This window comes from Moschus berezovskii, chromosome 22 (genome assembly GCF_049115385.1).
Source record: "Moschus berezovskii isolate FMDL1 chromosome 22, NW_MosBer_1.0, whole genome shotgun sequence".
In the NCBI taxonomy this organism is placed as follows: domain Eukaryota; kingdom Metazoa; phylum Chordata; class Mammalia; order Artiodactyla; family Moschidae; genus Moschus; species Moschus berezovskii.
Window position 1 is genome coordinate 6,632,895 of NC_142481.1, and position 20,806 is coordinate 6,653,700.

At 51.1% G+C, this 20,806-nt stretch overlaps 1 protein-coding gene across 1 annotated transcript; it reads right to left on the bottom strand.

The window, feature by feature from the left end:
* Positions 1 to 4,601: 4,601 nt before the first annotated feature.
* Positions 4,602 to 14,768, bottom strand: LOC148774314 (uncharacterized). The gene is given in 9 exon segments (XM_088829958.1): positions 4,602 to 4,720; positions 6,935 to 7,076; positions 8,680 to 8,834; positions 9,094 to 9,233; positions 12,207 to 12,309; positions 12,644 to 12,928; positions 13,104 to 13,557; positions 13,560 to 13,654; positions 14,693 to 14,768. Coding segments are annotated over 9 exon segments (1,569 nt in total).
* Between the last annotated feature and the right edge of the window lie 6,038 nt (positions 14,769 to 20,806).

A 20,806-nucleotide genomic window follows, 5' to 3' on the forward strand; every position in this document is an offset into this window, starting at 1 on the left:
GGGGAGGGGAAAGGGGGGGCCGGTCCGGGGCGCTCGAGGCCTGGGGGGAGAGGGGGGAGGGGGAGGGGGACCCCGCCTGCGGCTGCACCGGCCCGGGGGGCGGCGGGGGCGGGGGGAGGGGGCTGGGGGGGCGCGACGAGGCGGCCGGAGCTGCTGCAGACCCGGGGAGGGGGCGGCGCTGACGGGCAGGAAGGCCGACCAATCAGGGCAGGCGGGGGGCCGGGGAGGCGGGGCCGAGGGGGGGTGCTTGTTGGAGGGAGAGGCCTTTGTTACTGCGGCCCGGCCCCTACCCCCTCCCGCCCCGGCCGTCCCCGCGGCTTCCCTGCCTCGGATCCCTAGGACCCCGGGCCGGGACACTCTCCCTGAAGGCCACCTTCCTCCTGCTTCAGGCCCCAGCCTCCTCCTCCCGCAGACCCAGAAATCCCAGCCCCTCAGACCCTGGAGACTGGTCCCCGGTCCTCGCTGCCCCCAGACCCAAGAATCCTGGTCCCCAGCCCCCTTCTCCCCTAGCCCCAGGAGTCCGGGCTCCCCGCACCCCCAGACCCTGGAGTCTGGTTCCCCAGTCTTCACTGCCCCCCAGAGCCAGGAATCAGAGCCCCCCAACTCCCTCCCCAACCCAGACCCAGAAATCCCAGCACCCAACCCCTCCAGACCCAGGAGTCTGCTCCCCCAGTCTCCCCTCCCCTAGACCCAGGAACCAGAGTCCCCAGTGCCCTGCCCCACCCAGACCCAGGAATCCTGGTCCCCAGCCCCCTTCTCCCCTAGCCCCTCAGGAGTCCGGGCTCCCAGGCCCTTCAGACACTGGAATCTGGTCCCCTGGTCATCAGGGCCCCCAGAGCCAGGAATTGGAGTCCCTGTCCCCGTCTTCTTGTAGGACAGAGTTCTGCTTCTCTGTCTACTTTCATGAATAACAGTGACTCTGGGATGAAATTTCCTTTGGTTCCCCACATTTCTCCCCATCCCTCATCCCCAGGATAACAAGGGAATGGTGAGAGACTGGGGGACCTGACCTTGGGAGGTGGTGATTCAGGGTTTAGGGATGAAAAAGCCCCACTGCTCATTTTTTCACTTCCTTGGCTGTATGACCTTGGACCAGTCCCTTCTCTTCCCAGAATCTCGGTGTCTTCCCTGTGAGATGGAATCGTCTCTGTAACTCAAGGTTACTGAGAAGAACAAGAGAGATCCTGGGAGGTGCCGGCTCTCCCTGGTGCCCCTACAGCCTATAGTTGCTTCTTTCCTCCTGGTTCCCCTGTGCATCCATTTACCAGGTGCAGTCCTCTCTCCTGTCCATCAGATGAGGTGTCCTGGTCCCTGTCCCCTCTACAGGCTCTGAGGCAAGAGAATCACCCCTGAGCCTACTGCCTGTCTGGGGCACTTGGAGGCAGGAGTTATTGAAGTCACGCTTTAGGGGCTGTTTTACCACAAAAGCAGGAAAAGTGAAAGTGTAAGTGGCTCAGTCGTGTCCAACCCCTTGTGACCCCATGGAGTGTAGCTCACCAGGCTCCTCTGCCTATCGAGTTCCCCAGGCAAGAATACTGGAGTGGGTTGCCATTCTCTTTTATGGGGAATCTTCCAATCCTCTATTCCTCCCTGATCCCCCCCACATCCAATCTGTCTGCAGGAGCAGCTGGCTCGGCCTCCTAAACGTATCTCTGCTGTGTCCTCTTCTCCCCACTGTGCCCTGCTCTGAGCTGTCACCTCTCCCCTGGATGACCACTCTGACAGCAGCAGCCAATGCCCCTGTCTCCAGGCCTCCACCTCTGTCTCCAGCCTCAGATCAGCAATCACGGAACACGCGAACTGCCTCATGCCACTGCCCTGCGTCACTCGCTCACTCAGCTCCAGCTGCTCTGCCGTTCATTCTGCTGCTTGAACAAGCCCATCTCCTACCAACCCCAGGGCCTTTGCACTTGCTGTTTCCTCTGCTGGAAGACTCTTCTCATCAAATTGGCACAAGACTCTTTCTTATTGTTCAGGTCCCACCCTTAAGAAACCTTGGTTGATCCTGCTATCCAAAGTAACCCCTGCTTCCAATGCAACTGCTTTCTGCCACACCAGTTTTGTTTTTCTCCCTGGCCTTTGCCATTCCTTTAGGTCATGTGTTCACTTGTTTGTTTCCAGTCACTTCCCTTCCCCACTCCCGTCTCCCACTTCCAGAATGTAAGCTTTGCTAAGGCAGGGTTTTGTAGTTTTGTTTGTTTCATTGAGGTATAGTTGATTTACAATATTATATTAGTTTCAAGTGTACAACATAGTGATTCAAAGTTTTTATAGATTATACTCCATTTAAAGTTATAAAATATTGGTTATATTCCCTGTGCTGAACAATATAATCCTGCAGCTTATTTCTTTTATACACAGTAGTTTATGTGTCTTAATCCCCCACCACTGTCTTGCCCATCCCCTCTTCCCTCCCCTCCTTCCCACAAGAAACCACTAGAGAACCACTTGTTCTCTCTGTGAGTCTGTTTCTGTTTCGTTACATTCATCTGTTTGTTTTATTTTTTAGGCTTCACATATAAGTGATAACATAAAGTATTTGTCTTTCTCTGTCTAACTTATTTCGCTAAGTGCAATACCCTCCAGGTCCATCCATGTTGTTGAAACAGGAAAAGTTTCATTCTTTCTTTATGGCTAAGTAGTATTCATATATATACATATATATATTTCCCCAATGGCTCAATGGGTAAAGAATCCGCCTGCCAATGCAGGAGACACAGGAGACTCAGGCTCGATTCCTGGGTCGGGAAGATCCCCTGGAGAAGGAAACAGCAACCCACTCCAGTATTCTTGCCTGAAAAATCCCATGGACAGAGGATCCTGGGGGCTTACATATTCAAAGGGTCGCAACGAGTTGGACACGACTGAGTGACTAAGCACACATACATGTATATGAATCCACATATATCGTCACCTTTATCCATTCATCTGTTTTTGGACACTTAGGCTGCTACCGTATCTTGGCTATTGTACATAATGGTGCTATAAATATTGGGTGCACCTGTCTTTTCAAATTAGCATTTTTTAAATTTCTTTGGATAGTTCCTGAGGAGTGGGATTGCTGGATCACATGGTTGTTTTTTACTTTTTTGAGGCACCTCCAGACTGTTTTCCATGGTGGTTGCCCCAGTTTACGTTCCCCCCAGTAGTGTGAAAGGGTTTTCTTTTCTCCACACCCTCTTCAGCATTTATTATTTGTAGATTTTTTTTTAAACGATGGTCGTTCTGACCATTGATTTTTATTATTATTCATGGAGTGTCACTCTTGTGCTAGGGGTTTCACAGTCAAGATGTGAAGCTCCCTGAAGATGATGCTTAGAAGGTCCAGGGGTATGGAAGATGCTCCATTTCAGCCCTAACAAGCGAAATAAAAATTCTGATGGCCACAGATATCATCTTTTCATCCATCAAATGGGCAAAGTTCAAAGGACCCAGGAAAGTACAATGTTGGCAATGACAGTTGTTGACAAGAGTGAAATCAGTCCCCTTTCTATGGAGGGCAAGGTGGCATTACCCCTGAAAACTGTGTACATGACCCTTGACCTTGAAAGTACATCCAGAATTTTCTCCTGCAAAAGTACTCTTGCACACGCCCGACAGCTAAGGGACTGGACCATCAGTGTAGTGTCTGCAAGGCTCAGAGGACAAACTAAATGGTCCAGGAGGGACTGGTTCGCTACATTACTGCATTGATGGGCAGCTGTTAAAAGACTGAGGTTGATGACACAGGCTGTGTGGAATTCTGTAAGAGAAGGGAAACAAAGTACATAATGCAAAAATGTAACACACACAAAGTTGTATGTCTATCCTGCTGCTAAGTCACTTCAGTCGTATCCGACTCTGTGTGACCCCATAGACGGAAGCCCACCAGGCTCCCCTGTCCCTGGGATTCTCCAGGCAAGAACACTGGAGTGGGTTGCCATTTTTTTAAGTTTTATTTTGTTGTTGATGTGGATCATTTTTTAACAGTCTTTATTGAATTTGTTACAATATTGCTTCTGTTTTTATGTTTTGTTTCTTTTTGGCCATGAGGCATGTGGGATTTTAGCTGCCAACGATCAAACCTGAGTCCCCTGCATGGGAAGGAGAAGTCTTAACCACTGGTCTACCAAGGAGGAAGTCCCTAGAATACAGGCTCTCTTAATCTTGGTATCACTGATATTTGGGGGCTGGGTGAGTCTTCGCGGTGGGGGCCGCCCTGTGTGTTTCAGGGTGGTGAGCAGCATGTACGGACCCCACCCTCTAGATGTGGGTAACACGCCTTCTGCCGAAGTCATGACAACCCAGAGAAGGGTAACCTGGCTCCCAGTTGAGGTCCAACCCTCTGGGAGGAGACACCAGGCACCAGAACAGCGTTTGTCTATGGCGGGGTGGGGGCGGGGCTGCACGCCAGATGGAGAGAGGGGACCCTGATGGGGTCCGCCCCCAGGGCAGCCAGGAGAGGGCAGACGCCCCTCGGGCTGTGAGTCCCAGGGAGGGACCGTCCTCTTTTCTGAACCTGAGCATCCTCATCCTCAAAGGTAAGGGTAGGGGGCAAGCTCCCGTCTCACAAGATTGCTGTGTGACGGCAGGGAGGCTTCTGAACCTCTCTGGCCCTCAGTTCACTCCTCTGGGAAAGGGGCGCAATGACTGGGGCTCAGGGCTGCTGTTTGAATGAATGAGGGCGTGGAAGGCACTCCGCCCTGGCCGGCGTCATTGTCACAGTTGCTGCCATCACCTCCTGAACAGACAGAGGAGGTTCATGCAAAGCTGCCTCCCCGCGCTCTCCTCTTTCCCTCCCTCCGGGCATCTCCGCTTCACCCTTCTGCCTTTGGTTTACGTCCCTGTCTCCGCCTCCTCGTCATCCTCCGCCCGGCCACCGGCCACTGTCCGGCTCTCTCTCTCCTCCTCCCCTCTGTCTCTCCCTCCCTGTTTCTCAGTCCTTCCTTCTGTCGCTCATCTAGCAGATGTTTTCCCAAGCCCCCTGGGTGCCACACTCTGCGCTGAGCACTGCAGGGATCTGGAGATGAGACAGGCCTCTCCCAGTCCAGGCGGGGACCCAAATCACCCATGGGGCGTGGGGCGGGGGCAGGGCAGGGCTCAGAGGGGGGCACTGGACAGCCCAACCACCAGGACCCACCATCCCTTGGAGGAAGATGCTCTAGTCCCCATCCGGGCTGACTCGCCTGCATCTCCTGCACTCCCAGCTGGCCCCAGGACAGGTGTGTGGTGAAGGGTTAACTCAGCAGGCCTGACTTGTCCAAACCCTGCCCACCCCATACAGAGGACTGGCTCTCTATCGGCTCCTGGGAGGGAACCTGTAAGCCCTTGGGATGTCTGAGTAGGAGTGTCTTTGTTTATCTGGGGGCCTCAGGTCACGCAGATAGTCTATGCTAAGAGTGTGATTTATGGAGGATGCCTTGGGTCATGTGCTATCAGCTTGACCTCCTGGGAAGGGTGATGATGCTGAAAACGAAGGGCTACATAACCAACCTCCAATAAAAAAACAAAACAAAACCCTGGACATCAAGGCTCAGATGAGCTCCTGGTTGATGACACTCTGTGTGTGTTGTCACTTATTGCTGCTGGGAGATCATGCAGGCTCCCAGCTCTGCTGGGACAGGACCACTGGGGGTTCCTGCCTCTTTGGGACTCTGCCTTGTGTGCTTTTTTCCCATGGTTAGTTTTAATCTCTATCTTTTGGCTGCAATAAACCATAGCTAAGAGTATAACAGCTTTGCCAAATGCTTTCAGTGAATCTTGAAACCCAGTGAACATCAGCAAATGTCTGCCCAGAAGGTGGTGAGCTGTAGACACCTGGGGGCCCTCTTCATGGCCCCCCACCCCATGAACTTCATGACTACACTGCAAGCTTCTGATTTTTTCTTTAAACATTTATTTGGCTGCTCAGGGTCTTAGTTGCAGCATGTGGGATCTCGTTCCCTGAGCAGGGACTGAACCTGGTCCCCCCTGTAGCCAATGGACCACCAGGGCAGTCCAAGCACTTGATTCTTATCCTGGATCAGAGAGGCTGTGCCTGGCCCCGTGGCACGCAGCCTGGGATCGGAGCCCTGTCTGTCTGACCCCTTAGCACCCTCTTGTGTCTCTCCCTTGACTCTGGAGGAAGAGGTCTGCCTCGTAACCTCTTCTTGGAAGATGATCCACTTTCCAACCTTATCTTGATTCATGGAGCTGCTGCGACCTTTCTCACCATGCCACCCACCCATGGGGACATCCCATTTTTCCTGAACTCGATCTCTGTGTCTCCATGATGCCCTAACTGGTGGGGTACCGGGTCTGTGAAGTCAAACTCAAGGGTGTTGCCACGTGTGTTCTTACAATGAGAAAAACAAGTTTCGAGGAAAACAATTTTGTTTTCCCCAGCTGCCGCCTGGCCATTTTACAGTATGATAACCCTGCTCACATCCGGAGTCTGAACATTAGATAAGGACTTGCGTGTAGGATGCTCGCTGTAAGTTCACGCTTTGTTTTTCCCTGGACACCTTTTAAAATAACCACATAGAGTCGGGCCAGAACCAGTTAGTGACCTAGTGACCTGGCCCCAATCGCCTTGGGAGTAGTAGGCGCTCCTACCTTGCCATCTGGGGCTCGCAGGTGCCCTGGGACAGGGACTGCCCCTCCCGTCTCAACCGCGCCCCCCCACGTCTGGGATCTGTAAGTTACCATAAATCCCGAGCAGCTACTCACTGTGTGCAGGGAGCCTCACCCAAGCCCAGGCGGTAGCACTTTGCCTGGCTCATTTCTCCCTGTCGACTGCCCCGTGCCAAGACACACGGCTTGCCTTGCCCTGGCTGGAGCACACCAGCCCTCAGTGCCCCCAGTTTACGGCGATCCTGTGGCTTCCTGTGCCTGGGCGGCCATCACCTCTCCCGGGTCCAGCAGCAAAGCCTGGATCTGACCCAGCTCCGTGTCCCCACTCCAGGGCCTGGCACACGGGTGGCCTCCCGGGGACGTTTGCGGAAGCACGAGTGAATGACCTCCTGGATCTCCACCGGAAGCCCGTCCTCATCCCGCCAGCCCCCGAGCCTCTTCCTGGCTCCTGGGGCTTCTGTTTGCGCTTGGCAGGCGTTGGCATTCTGGGGGCAGGCGGTGGGTTAGAGAAAGGGAGTCCCACCCCTCCACGTCTGTGCTTCTGATCAAACTGACAAATAAAAGGCCCACGTATGGCTTCTCTTGGGCCCACATTGTTGTTTTATTTTAATCTATTTATATTTAATTTTATTAATGATTATTATTCGGTCATGTAGCATGTGAGATCTCAGTTCCCTGAGGACAGATCAAACCAGTGCCTCCAGCAGTGGAAGCCCAGAATCTTAACCACTGAACAGCCAGGCAAGTTCCCATGCTGGTTTTCTGATTACTAACATGTTTGGATCCAGAATCCAGAAATGTCTCTCTGAAACCTGTATCTCTGGATTCTTCTGGGGGAAAAAAAATCAGAAGATCTGGCAATAGAGATCTCATTCCTGCTCTGTGTGGGAGGATAGGGGGAGGCATGGGGCTGAGATGTCTGCTGCAAGGCGGCCCTTTTGGTGGAGGGCACCCCCTTGCCTGCCCGCCACATGCCCTCCCCCCCACAGGGCCCCAGGCACTTGTTTTATTGCCTGTCTGGTTCCTGAGGCCTTGAGTTTGCCAGCTCTGCACTCGAGCCTCGTTAGCTCAGGGGAAGGTGACCAGGGACTTGGACACCTGCTCTGGAGGCCCAGGGCCCTGGGACCCAGGTGTCCTGATCAGGGCACAGTCTTGTTGTGTGGCCTGGGGAGCTATGAGTCTCAGTTTCCCCGTTTGCCATGTAGGGGGTGGGGAGGATCCCCAGTGTCCCTGCAGAGAGAGGCCTTTAGGGTCTCACTTCTGCGGGTCTCTGTTCCTCTGCAGAAGGCTGGGACTGGACTTGGCTGCGGTGGTCACTGTCACTCCGGCTCACAGGGCGGCATGTGGTTGCTGCCACAGTAATGGTCCAGGGCTCCGGTGTTTCACCTGTGCTCCTGGGTGCCCCCTGGGTGACAGAGGCCAGCCCAGACCTCGCTCCTTCAGGGCAGGGAGAAGGCTTGTCCCCAGGGCCTGACGGGAGGCCTCGGGCATGTCCGTCCAGTGAACGTGAGTCCAGAGCGGGGCCTCTACTCACAGGGCCCTGCGGCTGCTGGGTCTCAGCAGCTGTGAGCTATGGTCTTCATCTGCCCTGGAGTTTGTGCGTCCTCGGTCTTCTTCTTTCTCTCTCATGAGCCCTAGACTGTGAGGGAACCAGATCCTGGGGTCCCTCTGCTGTGGGCAAGCCCCTTCCCCCCTCGAGGTCTCCCACAAACAGAGGGACCCAACTGGCTCCTTGAAGCTTCCTTCACGGGCTGAACTGTGTCCTTTCTCCCCACCCCAATCGGTGTGTTGAAGCGCTAACCCTCAGCGCCTTAGAGTTGTTTTTGGAGACAGGACCTTTAAAGAGTTAATTAAGGTAAAATGAGGCCACATGGGTGGGCCCTCGTCCAGTAGGACTGGTGTCCTCATTAAGAGGAGATTAGGACACAGACATACACAGAGGGACGGCCATATGAGGACACAGCGGGGACGATGGCTGTCCGCAAGTCAGGAGAGAGGCCTCAGGAGGGCTCAGCTCTGCCTACGCCTTGATCTTGGACTTGTAGTTTCCAGGATGGTGAAAAAAATATTTCTCTTGTTTAAGCTCACCAGGCTGTGGTGCTTTGTTCTGGCAGCGCAAGCAGGCTCACACTCCCCTTCTAGATTTTGCTGTCCTTTCCTGGCAGGGCGGTGGCTGCTAGCGGGTGAGCCTGCCTCCTCCATGGGTCTGGGGCTGGGCTGGCACCCTCCAGGGTCACCACCATCTGTGGAACAGGGGGGCTCAGCTGCTGGAAGGGGACCTCGGCTTGAAGAAGCAGACAGATGCTCAGACAAGGCTGAACCCTGGTTCTCCCTGCTGATGGCCACACATCAGAATGAGCTGGCCTGTTCTCCCTGAGCGTAGACCCTCTGGGCTCCAGTGCTAGAGATATGGTTTCCAACTCCAAGGGTCTTGGAAGTCCTCCTTTCTAACCAGTGCCCTCCGGGGGCTTCCGAGTGCAGTGGCCCAGCCCAGGGACTTACCTGCTACAGAAGCAGGCGAGGGTTCAGCTGCAGACTCCTGAGGTGTTTTTGGCTCCTCCAGCAGCTCTGGTTTCTCAGGGATCAGGGCCTCATTGGTTTTGGGAATGTGACTCTCCTCCCACCACTTAAGTATCTTCATTCTAAGGCAGTGAACTCTGAGGTTAATGCTGTGCTCAGTACCCACTGGTTCTAAGAAGGAGGTCTGGGCTGGGGTTAGAGGACCATGTTTCCCTCTGTTTTCTGGTTCTGTGACCGGCACTCTCCTCTCCTCGTCAAATGGGGATATGAGTTTCTATTCACTTAGCCTCGACCCTCTTACCAGCCTTCTTGATGGGCTCCTTCCCTCCAGCCCCCCTGCCTCCCCCGCCTCTCCCCTCCATCACCCTTCCACAGCACCCTGCCTGCAAAGACCAAAACGTAGATCGATGCCACCACCTACTTTTTCTTTCCTATGACCACTGCTGGGAGGAAACATCACAGGGCAATTGCTCCTGGTGCCAATAACAATGAATAGTCTCCAGTGATCGCTGGGCCTTTGCAGCTGCTTACTGAGTGCTTTCCTCGTCCTTGTACAGACCCCAAGTATTCTGCTCAATGGCTGTTCTAACCACACCTAACACCATCACTGCTCTCAATTCTCTACACCGCCCCCCCGTTTCTGCTTCCACCCACATCATTTCCAGCAGATGGCTTTGCCGTATTCCTCCTCTCTAACAAGGAGCCATTGGGTAGAAGCCAATCACAAATGGCTACCCAATCAAAATGTCACCTCAAGATGAACAAGCTGCTCCTGGGTCTTGGTAAGGATAACTGGTTGGCTTCGACAATGTCATTTCAGTGGCGTGGTGCTGGAGAGCAGACTGAAGTGGGTTGAAGAATGTAGAAGTGATGAGAATCGGGAAGTGAGTGTAAGCCAGTCTCTCTCTCAAAAAAAAGAAAAACACTGGGTGGTACATAGGAGGAGTTTGTGCGGCTGAGCTGGGAGAGACTTGAACATGCTTGTATAATTCAGAGAAAGAGCCAACGAAGGAAGAGTGATTGGGCGTTTGAGAGACAGAAGGCATGATCCATGGAGTGTGCAAGAGATGGCTTCCTAAGGCAGAGGAGGGAGGGCTAACCTGGACAAGAAGAGAGACGCCTCTCTCTGAAGAAGGCGAGGAGGAAATCGTCAGTGCTGATGGCAATAACGCCGTAGGTTTGGGGAGCTGCTTTTCTCCTGTGAAGTTAGGGAGACCTTGTTGCCAGGAGTGAGAAGGGAGGAGATAAGAGACTTAGGAGGGGGAAGGAAATCCTTTGTAGTACCGGCAAAGAAAGGGCTGACTCAGGCTGCGGGAGTCCTGGGCCGTACTGATGCTCCCTCCCGAGGGATAAGGAGACACTGAAGGGGCAGGGTTCCCTTAGTATCTTACTTGTGCAGGTCTCTCTAACCTGGCACTTGCTCACTTTACTTACAAAATACAGAAGACAGGGTAAGAGGGGAAAAAAAGAGAGAAAGAAGGTTTAACACATATTAAATGAGAACCCTGGGACTGCCCTGGCGGTCCAGTGGTTAAGAATCTGCTCTGCAATGCAGGGGATGCAGATTCAGTCTCTGGTGTGGGAACATAAGATCCCACATGCTGCGGAGAAATTTAGCCCGTATCCTGCAACTGCCGAGCTCGAGCCAGTAGTTTTTCTATGGAGAGTTTGTATGCCTCAATAAAAGACCCTGCATGCTGCAACGAAGACCCGACACCACCAAATAAATAAATAAATACGTATATGTTTAAAATCCCCAAAACAAAATGAGAACCCCAATCTGAAAGGAAATGGCAGAGGCAATCTGTGAAAGATGTTTGAGAATTTTTCTAGAGTTGATAAAAGACACCAAAGCAAACTTGGACTGCAAGGAGATCGAACCAGTCAATCCTAAGGGTAATCAACCCTGACTATTCCTTGGAAGGACTGAAATGCTGAAGCTGAGGCTTCAATACTTAGGCCACCTGATGCGAAGAGCCAACTCATTGGAAAAGACCCTGATGCTGGGAAAAATTGAAAGCAAAAGGAGAAAGGGGCAGCAGAGGATGAGATGGTTGCTGCTGCTGCTGCTGCTAATTCCCTTCAGTCGTCTCCAACTCTGTGCGACCCCATAGACGGCAGCCCACCAGGCTCCTCCGTCCCCAGGATTCTCCAGGCAAGAACACTGGAGTGGGTTGCCATTTCCTTCTCAAAAAGAGTTGGACATGAGTTAGCCACTAAACAACAACAACATGAAAACTCCAGAGTTCCCCAAAACTAACTTTTATATTCAGCATCAGCATTTTATATTTAACATGTTTGATTGCCTTATGACCATCAGAATTTCTTTATGCCCACCTGTCTTTAGTTTGCTTTCTGATATTTGTGGCTTGCCTCAGCACACACACACACACACACATAGTTGTTGTTTAGTCGCTCAGTCATGTCTGACTCTTTTGCGACCCCATGGACTGTAGCCCACCAGGCTCCTCTGTCCATGGGATTTCCCAGGCGAGAATATTGGAGTGGTTGCCATTTCTTTCTCCAGGGGATCTTCCTGACCCAGGGATCAAACCCACGTCTTCTGCATTGCAGGCAGATTCTCTACCACTGAGCCACCTGGGAAGCCCATACGTATATATACCTGTACAATATATTGTATTTATATAAAGGTTGCATTCAACAAGTATAGAATGCATATTCTATTCAAGTCCACGTGGAATATTTATTTATAAACACTGTAAAAATTCTGCCACAAAGAAATAAAGAACTGAAATCATGCATAGTATATCCTTTGAACTTATTGGATTTAAATAAAGAAAAGAGGATTATTAGAAAATACTGATGTGTCTTTAAAAAAAACTCATGGGTAAAAAAAAATCTTAGAAATTTGAGATATTTAACTAAATTATAATAAAAGACTTTATATTAAAATTTGTGAGATGCAACTAAAGTCATGCATAGAGGGAAATTTATAGCCTTTAAATGGAAAACTGGAAAAAAAGATGGCTGATGTAAGAGTCTGTCTCAAGAGCGAAGACAAAGCTGAAAGAATCATAAGGAAATGTAGCAGACTGTGAGGAGAGCTTGCAGGTGGGTTTTAATTCGATACTCACGCAAGGAGGACGAGGAAGAAGAAGAATAGTGCTGTCGCGATGGATCCATACACAACGCCCTGGATCAGCCCTTTCACCAGCGCATTAGAAACTGAATTCTTACCTGGAATCAAAGAGAAGGGAGAGCAATTTTTCTCCTTCGGCTATAAGGTCTGAGCCGTGACTCTTTCCACTGGCTGTGTGAAAAAAGTTCAGTCGTGTCTGACTCTGCAACCCTACGGACTGTAACCCGCCAGGCTCCTCTGTCCATGGGATTCTCCAGGCAAGGATACTGGAGTGGGTTGCCACTTCCTTCTCCAGGGGATCTTCCTGACCCAGGGATCGAACCTGGGCAGATTCTTTACCATCTGAGCCACCAGGGAAGCCCTGTACCTGACCTCATTCTGCTCCGTGGGTGTTATCGTTCTAGCCCAGTCACCAGACCCCTGCACACTTACCTGGAGGTATCAGGAAGATGCTTGAGGTATGGATTCCGTGTTGGTTCCTGCCCTCACAGCGGAGGCCAGTGACTATTTCTGGCTCCCCGAGGAGCCTGATGGTGCTGTTGGCCCAAGGGGCAGCTATGTTGGAAGTCAACTGGAAGTTCTTATTCATGCTCTTCAGATGCACAGGATCACCTCCCATCAACCACCGCACGGAGGGCGTGGGGGTCCCACGGAAGGAGCAGCTGCACTGCAGAGTCTTCTCCAAGGAACAAGAAAAGTGGAGCAGCCTGGCCGCTGCTGCGGGGAAGCAGGGCCGGGCGTCAGCGAGCACCCTGACTCGGGCTCCGCCTGTCTCTGACTGCCATGGGGCTGTGATCCCCTTGAAGCCCCGGAAGCCCCGAGGGGCTGCGACTCAGACCAGTTCCCCTTCATCCTCTTTCCTCATCCGCTTCACAGCCAGCTCAGCGCTTACCTCTGGCCCTACAGCCCCAGAAGCGAGGGGGAGGCGTGACTGCTCCCCAGACCGCTCCTGTCCCCCAGCCCAGGACGCGCGTCTTTCTCTTGGGCCCGCGTCCCTCCCGGACTGAATCATCCCTCGCCCACCAGCACTCACAGGCCACCTGGAGCCTGACCATGCTACTTCCGGGCAGGTGGGCCAGGAAGAAGTTCAGATGGCACCCGAGGGTGGCGCGGCGGTCCTTAGGTTTCAGGGTGAAGCGCAGCACAAGGGAGGAGGGGGACGGGGAGGAGGAGTTGCTGGAGCCGTCTGTGCCGGAGGACACGTTGGGCCCTTTCCAGGAGATGAAGAGGGCTTTGGTTTCTTTGCAGGTGCCTCTGAAGCTACAGGCCAAGGTCGCAGGTCCCCCAGCTGCCAGAGTCCCTGGGACGTGGAGCTCTGGTTTCTGAGTGAGATCTGGAGGAGAGAGAGACAGGCTGGACCCCAAACTTGGAGACAAGTGGCCCTCGTGGACACCTCAGTGATGTGCAGTGTTCCAGGTGGCAAAGTGATTTCCCATCCATTAGCTGATTTGGTGAAAAGTGAAAGTTGCTCAGTTGTGTCTGACTCCTTGCCACCCCCATGGACTGTAGCCTGCCAGGCTCCTCTAGGATTTCCCAGGCAAGAATACTGGAGTGGGTAGCCATCCCCTTTTCCCCGGGATCTTCCCAAACTAGGGGTTGAACCCAGGTATCCTGCACTGCGGGCAGATTCTTTACCATCTGGGCCACCGGGGAAGCTGATTTGGTTCCGCTCCCCTGATCTGACAACTTCCTAGAAGCTGGGGTTGTGATTACTGGGTGACTTTTCATAAGTTTATCCCTCTTCCCTACACGGAAGGGGCACAGCTCAGCATCTAGCTGAGAAAACGGAAGAGAGTTGCTTTCAGGATTTGAACCAGAACCCTGACTCGTCAAGACTGAGGATGAGCAAATTTTCTGAGAATCCACGTTGTCTCTGAGAGGAGCCCGGCATGCTGTAGTCTATGGGGTTGCAAAGACTCAGACACAACTTAGCAACTGAGCGACAACAACATGATTCGTTACCTGTCTCCCAGCCTAGGCTTTTTTGGGCCAACTCCTACTCTGTCTCCTCCCTGCCAATCCATCTCTCCCCTTAGGCTCTGCCCCTTCCATGATGATCTAGGATCATTTATGCCTCCAGCTCTTACTGGCTGGGTGCTATGGGCAAGTCACTAACCCTCATTTTGCCATTCCTATTTGGGGAGCAGAAGGTCTTATCAGCTGTGCCCGTCGCATTGCATTATGGTTCTAAGAATGAAATACCTAAGGTTTTGTAAAGCCTGGACCCAGCTGAAACAAAAACCACACACTTACCAGAACACAGTCTGGAGTTCCTTCTGTCTAAACCATCCTCTGCATGAGACTGAATTTCACCTGAGACCAAGAATCCGATACTGTCCCTCAGGAAAGCACTCCTGCGTTCTCCTAGATTGGCATAGAGTGGATATGTCCTATTGTCTCTTTTGAGTATGCTGTGGGTCAGGTGGGTACATTCTGGCTCTTCAAGACTCCAAACAGTGTGAGGTGTGTCCTGGGTGTTACCATCGAGGGCAGCGCCGCATTGATTTGGAGCTACAGAGGAGCTGATGCTTTTACTGAGCGGGGTGCCCAGGGTCATGGAGCTGCTTGGGGATTCTTCAGGAAATTCAGATACGCAAGAGACGGCAGAGAACCAGCTCTCTTCCACTGGTATCTTCTCGACTTCCAATGACATGTGAGAAATTAACCCTGTGCGGAGAGATTCAAGTTGAAAAACAGACTCATCTCATCCACTAGTATCCTGTGCATGCTAAGTTGCTTTAGTCGTGTCCAGCTCTTTGCGACCCCATGGACTGTGGCCCACCAGTCTCCTCTGTCCATGGGCTTTCCCAGGCAAGAATACTGGAGAGGGTTGCCATGCCCTCCTCCAGGGGCGGGATCAAGCCCATGTCTCCTGCATTGGCAGGCAGATTCTTTACCACTAGCGCCACCTGGGAAACCCCTCTAGTATCCTACCTGTGCATTGAAGGATTAATCCTTTAGGAAGGCTTGGCTCTTACCCAGCTTCTGCAAGGAAAGTGCTGAGCCCTGGTAATGCTCTATCTGGTGATGACCAGTGTCTTGGTTTACTTGGGGCCTGGGGCCACACCAGACAGTTATGCTAACAGAGTGATTTACGAGGGAGCCTTGGGCTATGCAGAATCAATTTGACCTCTGGTGGGGCTGGAGATGAAGGTCAGCCAAGAGGATGTTCAGCCATCCTTACGTGCTGAGCCCCAGTAAAAACCCTGGACACCAAGTTTCAATATTTCCCTGCTTGGAAATACCCTGCTTGTTGCCACACTTTGAACAACAAGGAGAAGACAGCTGGAAGCTGGCTCCTGGTCCCTTCTACATCCTGCCCTAGATGTTCTGCCCTCTGCCAATTTTTACATTTTTTAAATTAGCTTTCTTTATTTTGGCTGCTTGGCATGTGGGATCCTAGTTCCCTGACCAGGGATCGAACCCTCGCTCCCTGCAAAGGAAGCTCAGACTCTCAACCACTCTTAGCCAGGCAAGTCCCCACCTCTGCTGATTTTAATCTCTGTCCTTTTGCTATATTAAGCTGTAACCGTGAATATAACAGTTATGCTGAATTCTGCAAGACCTTGTGAGTTATTGAGCCTGAGGGTGGTCTTGGGGATTCCGGACCATCCCAATCTAGTCTGCTGTGTTTAAAATTTATCTTGTTTTTGGTAGCAACTGTATCTCATATCCTTGGTCACATCACATCATTTCTATATCTTGGTTTCATGGTTAGAAAGAGGGTAAAATAATACCAAATGCTGCAATGTTGTGAAAATTAAAGATATTAGCTACAGAGGCATGTGGCACTCCTCTGTAGTCATAATTGCAGGCTATAACGTAGCCATTGACTCTCTGAACTATTATTTCTTCCCCTTTCTTCTCTGTTTCCTAGGTGATTGCTCTGTCATGTACAAAATGGATGGACTGGTAAACGTCACGGTTCTTGAGACCACTTTTATATGTAATGACATCTAAAATGATGATAGTAATGCCAACCTGTTTAAGTTCTCTGTTTTGTTTTGTTTTTTTGGCCGCACTGTGTGGCTTGCGGGATCTTTTTTCCTGGACCAGGGGCGGAACCCATGACCCCTGCAGTGGGAGCCTGAAGTCCTAACCACTGGACTTCCAGGAAAGTCCCTCTGTGTAAGTTTTTATAGATTTCCAAACACCTTCACAGGAATCAGTTTAAGCCATTCTAGACTTCCCTGGCGGCTCAGAGGGTAAAGCGTCTGCCTACAATGCAGGAGACCTGGGTTCAGTCCCTGGGTTGGGAAGATCTCCTGGAGAAGGAAATGGCAACCCATGCCAGTATTCTTGCCTGGAAAAGCCCATGGATGGAGGAGCCTGGTAGGCTACAGTCCATGGGGTCACAAAGAGTAGGACGCGACTGAACAACTTCACTTATATTAGTTTTACTATGCCCCTAGACATATGAGGAAACTGAGGCTCCAGAGGGAATAAGGGCCCTGCCTGAGGTTATAGACTAGAAGCCTCAGACCTGGACCCAGGCTCTCTACTTGCAAAGTCCAGTCTCCAGGTCAGGGGATCTTGACCCACTTGGCCACCATGCTTTTCCTCTCCTCTAAGATTAGACTTATTGACACCCACCGAACAGCTGATGATGTTGAGAGAAGAGATGTGGATACATTTATCATTTGGGTTCTAGAGTTACTGGGGCACACCATTAGAATGGAAGTAGGCGGGACTTCCCTGGTGGTCCAGTGGTGACGAGTCTGTGCAGGGGGTGGTGGTCCAATCCCTGGTCAGGAAACTAAGATTCCACATGCTGCGTGGCCAAAAAAAAAAAAGGAACTAGGAGTCAGAAAATGTGGATGCTCCACTAGTTAAATTTCTAGTGACTTGGGGCCAGTTGCTTACTCTCCCGAAGCCTGGCTCCTCACCTGTGAAATGGGGATTATAATTCCTCAGGGTAGAGAAAATGGAACACGCGGTGAGTCACAGTGGCAGCCCCAGAATATGCACATGGCAGATGTCTGTTATGCATGATTTATCATGCACTTAATTCTTTAGGTCCTCACCTCTTCACCTTACCCCAGTCCAGCCCAGCTTCCACCACCCCCTGCCCACACCCACCGCAGCCCTTCCTGGGCTTTCTCAAACACCCCCACCCTGCCTCTCATTCCACTTACCCAGCCATAACAGTGGTGGTACCATCAACACCAACAGGATGGCACGGACACAAGAAGTTCAGGACCTAACATGCTGCCAAATGTTGGCCTCATCTCCACACCTCCCGGAGGGCAGGGTCTGGAATGAATGGGGAGGGGGCAGCAGTATAAATGCACTGTCTACTAGGGTCTCGTGAATCTGCAATCATCCTTGAGGTTTATCCATTGTGTTAGGGGCCTCAGGGGACCAGAGGCTGGGCAGCTTCAAGGACAGGGACAGGGAAGGGTCCCCATGATTCTCTGTGGAGTCCCAAGACCACATCCGCTTTCTTTTCTTTCCTCTAGTCTTCACTCCCAGCCCCTTAGCCCTTTAAAGGGTCTCACAGGCCAGGCTGAAGACCTTGGGCTTTTTCCCAAGTCTACGGGGAAGTCATGGAAATCATGGAAAGGCTTTGAACCATGGAGCAGGTATGGGAGTTATTACTATAAAGGTCTCTCTGGGGACTTCCCTGGTGGGGAATTTGCCTGCCAATGCAGGGGACGTGGGTTCGATTCCTGGTCTGGGAAGATTCTGCATGCCTTGGAGCAAGTAAGCCTGATTCCACAACTACTGTGCCTGCATTCTAGGGCCCGTGGGCCCAGAGCCTGCGCTCCACAACAAGAGAAGTCAACACAGTGAGAAGCCCTCACACAACAAAGAGTAGCCCCTGCTCGCTGCAACCAGAGAAAGTCTGCCCACAGCAACAAAGACTCAGGGCAGCCAGAAGGAAACAGGTAAATAAGGAGCTCCTGGGAGCAGGCAATTAAAAAAAAAAAAAAAGGTCTCTCTGGTCTGCATTGAGGAGGAAGCAATAGCTCAAGAGAATGATGATGTGACCTGAGCTGGCCCCATGCCTATGGGGGATGGAGAGGATGGGGTGTATTTAAGAGATATTTCAGGCGTAAAAGACATTCCTATGACCGGCAAGATAAATTCCAAACTCCCTTGCCTTGCATTCAAGGCTGTCCATGAGTCGAGCTTGCACTTGTTCTATCTCTGCTGCCCACCTTCCTGCCGCACTTTGCCAGCCCAAGAGAAACAGCTATGTATATACATACAGCATATCTAGTCCATACAGTCCCACCTCTGGATGTTTCCTTGGGCCACTTCCCTTCTCATGGCATCCTCCTGCAACTCTCCCCTCTGCCCATGTAACTTCCTTCTGGGCACCTTCCTGGATCCCCACAAGCACAAAAAAGTCTCCTTTTTCAGACTTCAGCACCTCTATATATTCACCTCTTTTAGGGGAATGTCTCAGGCAGAGACAGAGTTGCCTGTTATCTACCCTCCTGGGAAAGACTAGAGATCTCATCAAGAAAATTAGAGATACCAAGGGAACTTTCCACGCAAAGATGGGCTCAATAAAGGACAGAAATTACATGGACCTAACAGAAGCAGAAGATATTAAGAAGAGGTGGCAAAAATACACAGAAGAACTATACAAAAAAGATCTTCATGACCCAGATAACCACGATGGTGTGATCACTCACCTAGAGCCAGACTTCCTGGAATGTGAAGTCAAGTGGGCCTTAGGAAGCCTCACTGCGAACAAAGCTAGTGGAGGTGATGGAATTCCAGCTGAGCTATTTCAAATCCTAAAAGATGTTGCTGTGAAAACGCTTCACTCAATATGCCAGCAAATTTGGAAAACTCAGCAGTGGCCACAGGACTGGAAAGGTCAGTTTTCATTCCAATCACAAAGGTAATGCCAAAGAATGTTCAAACTACTGCACAACTGCACTCATCTCACACACTAGCAAAGTAATGCACAAAATTCTCCAAGCCAGGCTTCAAAAGTACATGAACCATGAACCTCCAGGTGTTCAAGCTGGATTTAGAGAAGGCAGAAGAACCAGAGCTCAAATTGCCAACAACTGGTGGATCATAGAAAAAGCAAGAGAGTTCCAGAAAAACATCTACTTTTGCCTATTGAATATGCCAAAGCCTTTGACTGGGTGGATCACAACAAACTGTGGAAAATTCTGAAAGAGATGGGAACACCAGACCACCTGACCTGCCTCCTGAGAAATCTGTATACAGGTCAAGAAGCAACAGTTAGAACTGGACATGGACCAACAGACTGGTTCCAAATAGGGAAAGGAGTATGTCAAGGCTCTATATTGTCACCCTGCTTATTTAACTTATATGCAGTGTACATCAAGCAAAATGCTGGGCTGGATGAAACACAAGCTGGAATCAAGATTGCTGGAAGAAGTATTAATAACCTCAGATATGCAGATGATACCACCCTTCTGGCAGAAAGCAGAAAGGAACTGAAGAGTCTCTTGATGAAAGTGAAAGAGAGTGAAGAAGTTGGCTTAAAATCCAACATTCAGAAAACGAAGATCATGGCATCCAGTCCCATCACTTCATGGCAAATAAATGGGGAAACAGTGGAAACGGTGGCTGACTTTATTTTTTTGGGTTCCAGAATCACTGCAGATGGTGATGGCAGCCATGAAATTAAAAGACATTTGCTCTGTGGAAGAAAAACTATGACCAACCTAGACAGCATATTAACAAGCAGAGACATTACCAACAAAGGTCTGTCTAGTCAAAGCTATGGTTTTTCCAGTGTCACATATGGATGTAAGATTTGGACTATAAAGAAAGCTGAGTACTGAAGAACTGATGCTTTTGAAGTGTGGTGTTGGAGAAGACTCTTGAGAGTCCCTTGGACTGCAAGGAAATCCAACCAGTCCATTCTAAAAGAAGTCACTCCTGAATATTCATTGGAAGGACTGAGGCTGAAGCTGAAACTCCAATACTTTGGCCACCTTGATGTGAAGAATTGACTCATTAGAAAAGCCCCTGATGCTTGGAAGGTGGGAAGAGAAGGGGACAACAGAGGATGAGATTGTTGAATGGCATCACCGACTCAATGGACATGAGTTTGAGTAAACTCTGGGAGTTGGTGATGGACAGGGAGGCCTGGCGTGCTGCAGTCCATGGGGCCACAAAGAGTCGGACATGACTGAGCGACTGAACTGAACTGAACTGACTGACCCTCCTGTATGTTTCTGTTTTATTTTTAAATTTTATTTATTTTTGGCTGTATTGGATTTTCACTGCTGAGCATGGGCTTTCTCTAGTTACAGTATGCAGGCTTCTCATTGCAGTGGCTTTTCTTGTTGCAAAGCACAGGCTCTAGAGTACACGGGCTCAGGAGTTGTGTTGCATAGGCTTAGTTGCCCTGTGGCATGTGGGATCTTCCTGGACCAGGGATCAAAACTGCATCCCCTACCTTGGCAGGCGGATTCTTGAGTGAGTGAAGTCGCTCAGTTGTGTCCGACTCTTTGCGACCCCATGGACTGTAGCCTACCAGGCTTCTCTGTCCATGGGATTCTCCAGGCAAGAATACTGGAGTGGGTTACCATTTCCTTCTCCAGGGGATCTTCCCGACCCAGGGATCGAACCCGGGTCTCCCGCATTGGGGGCAGA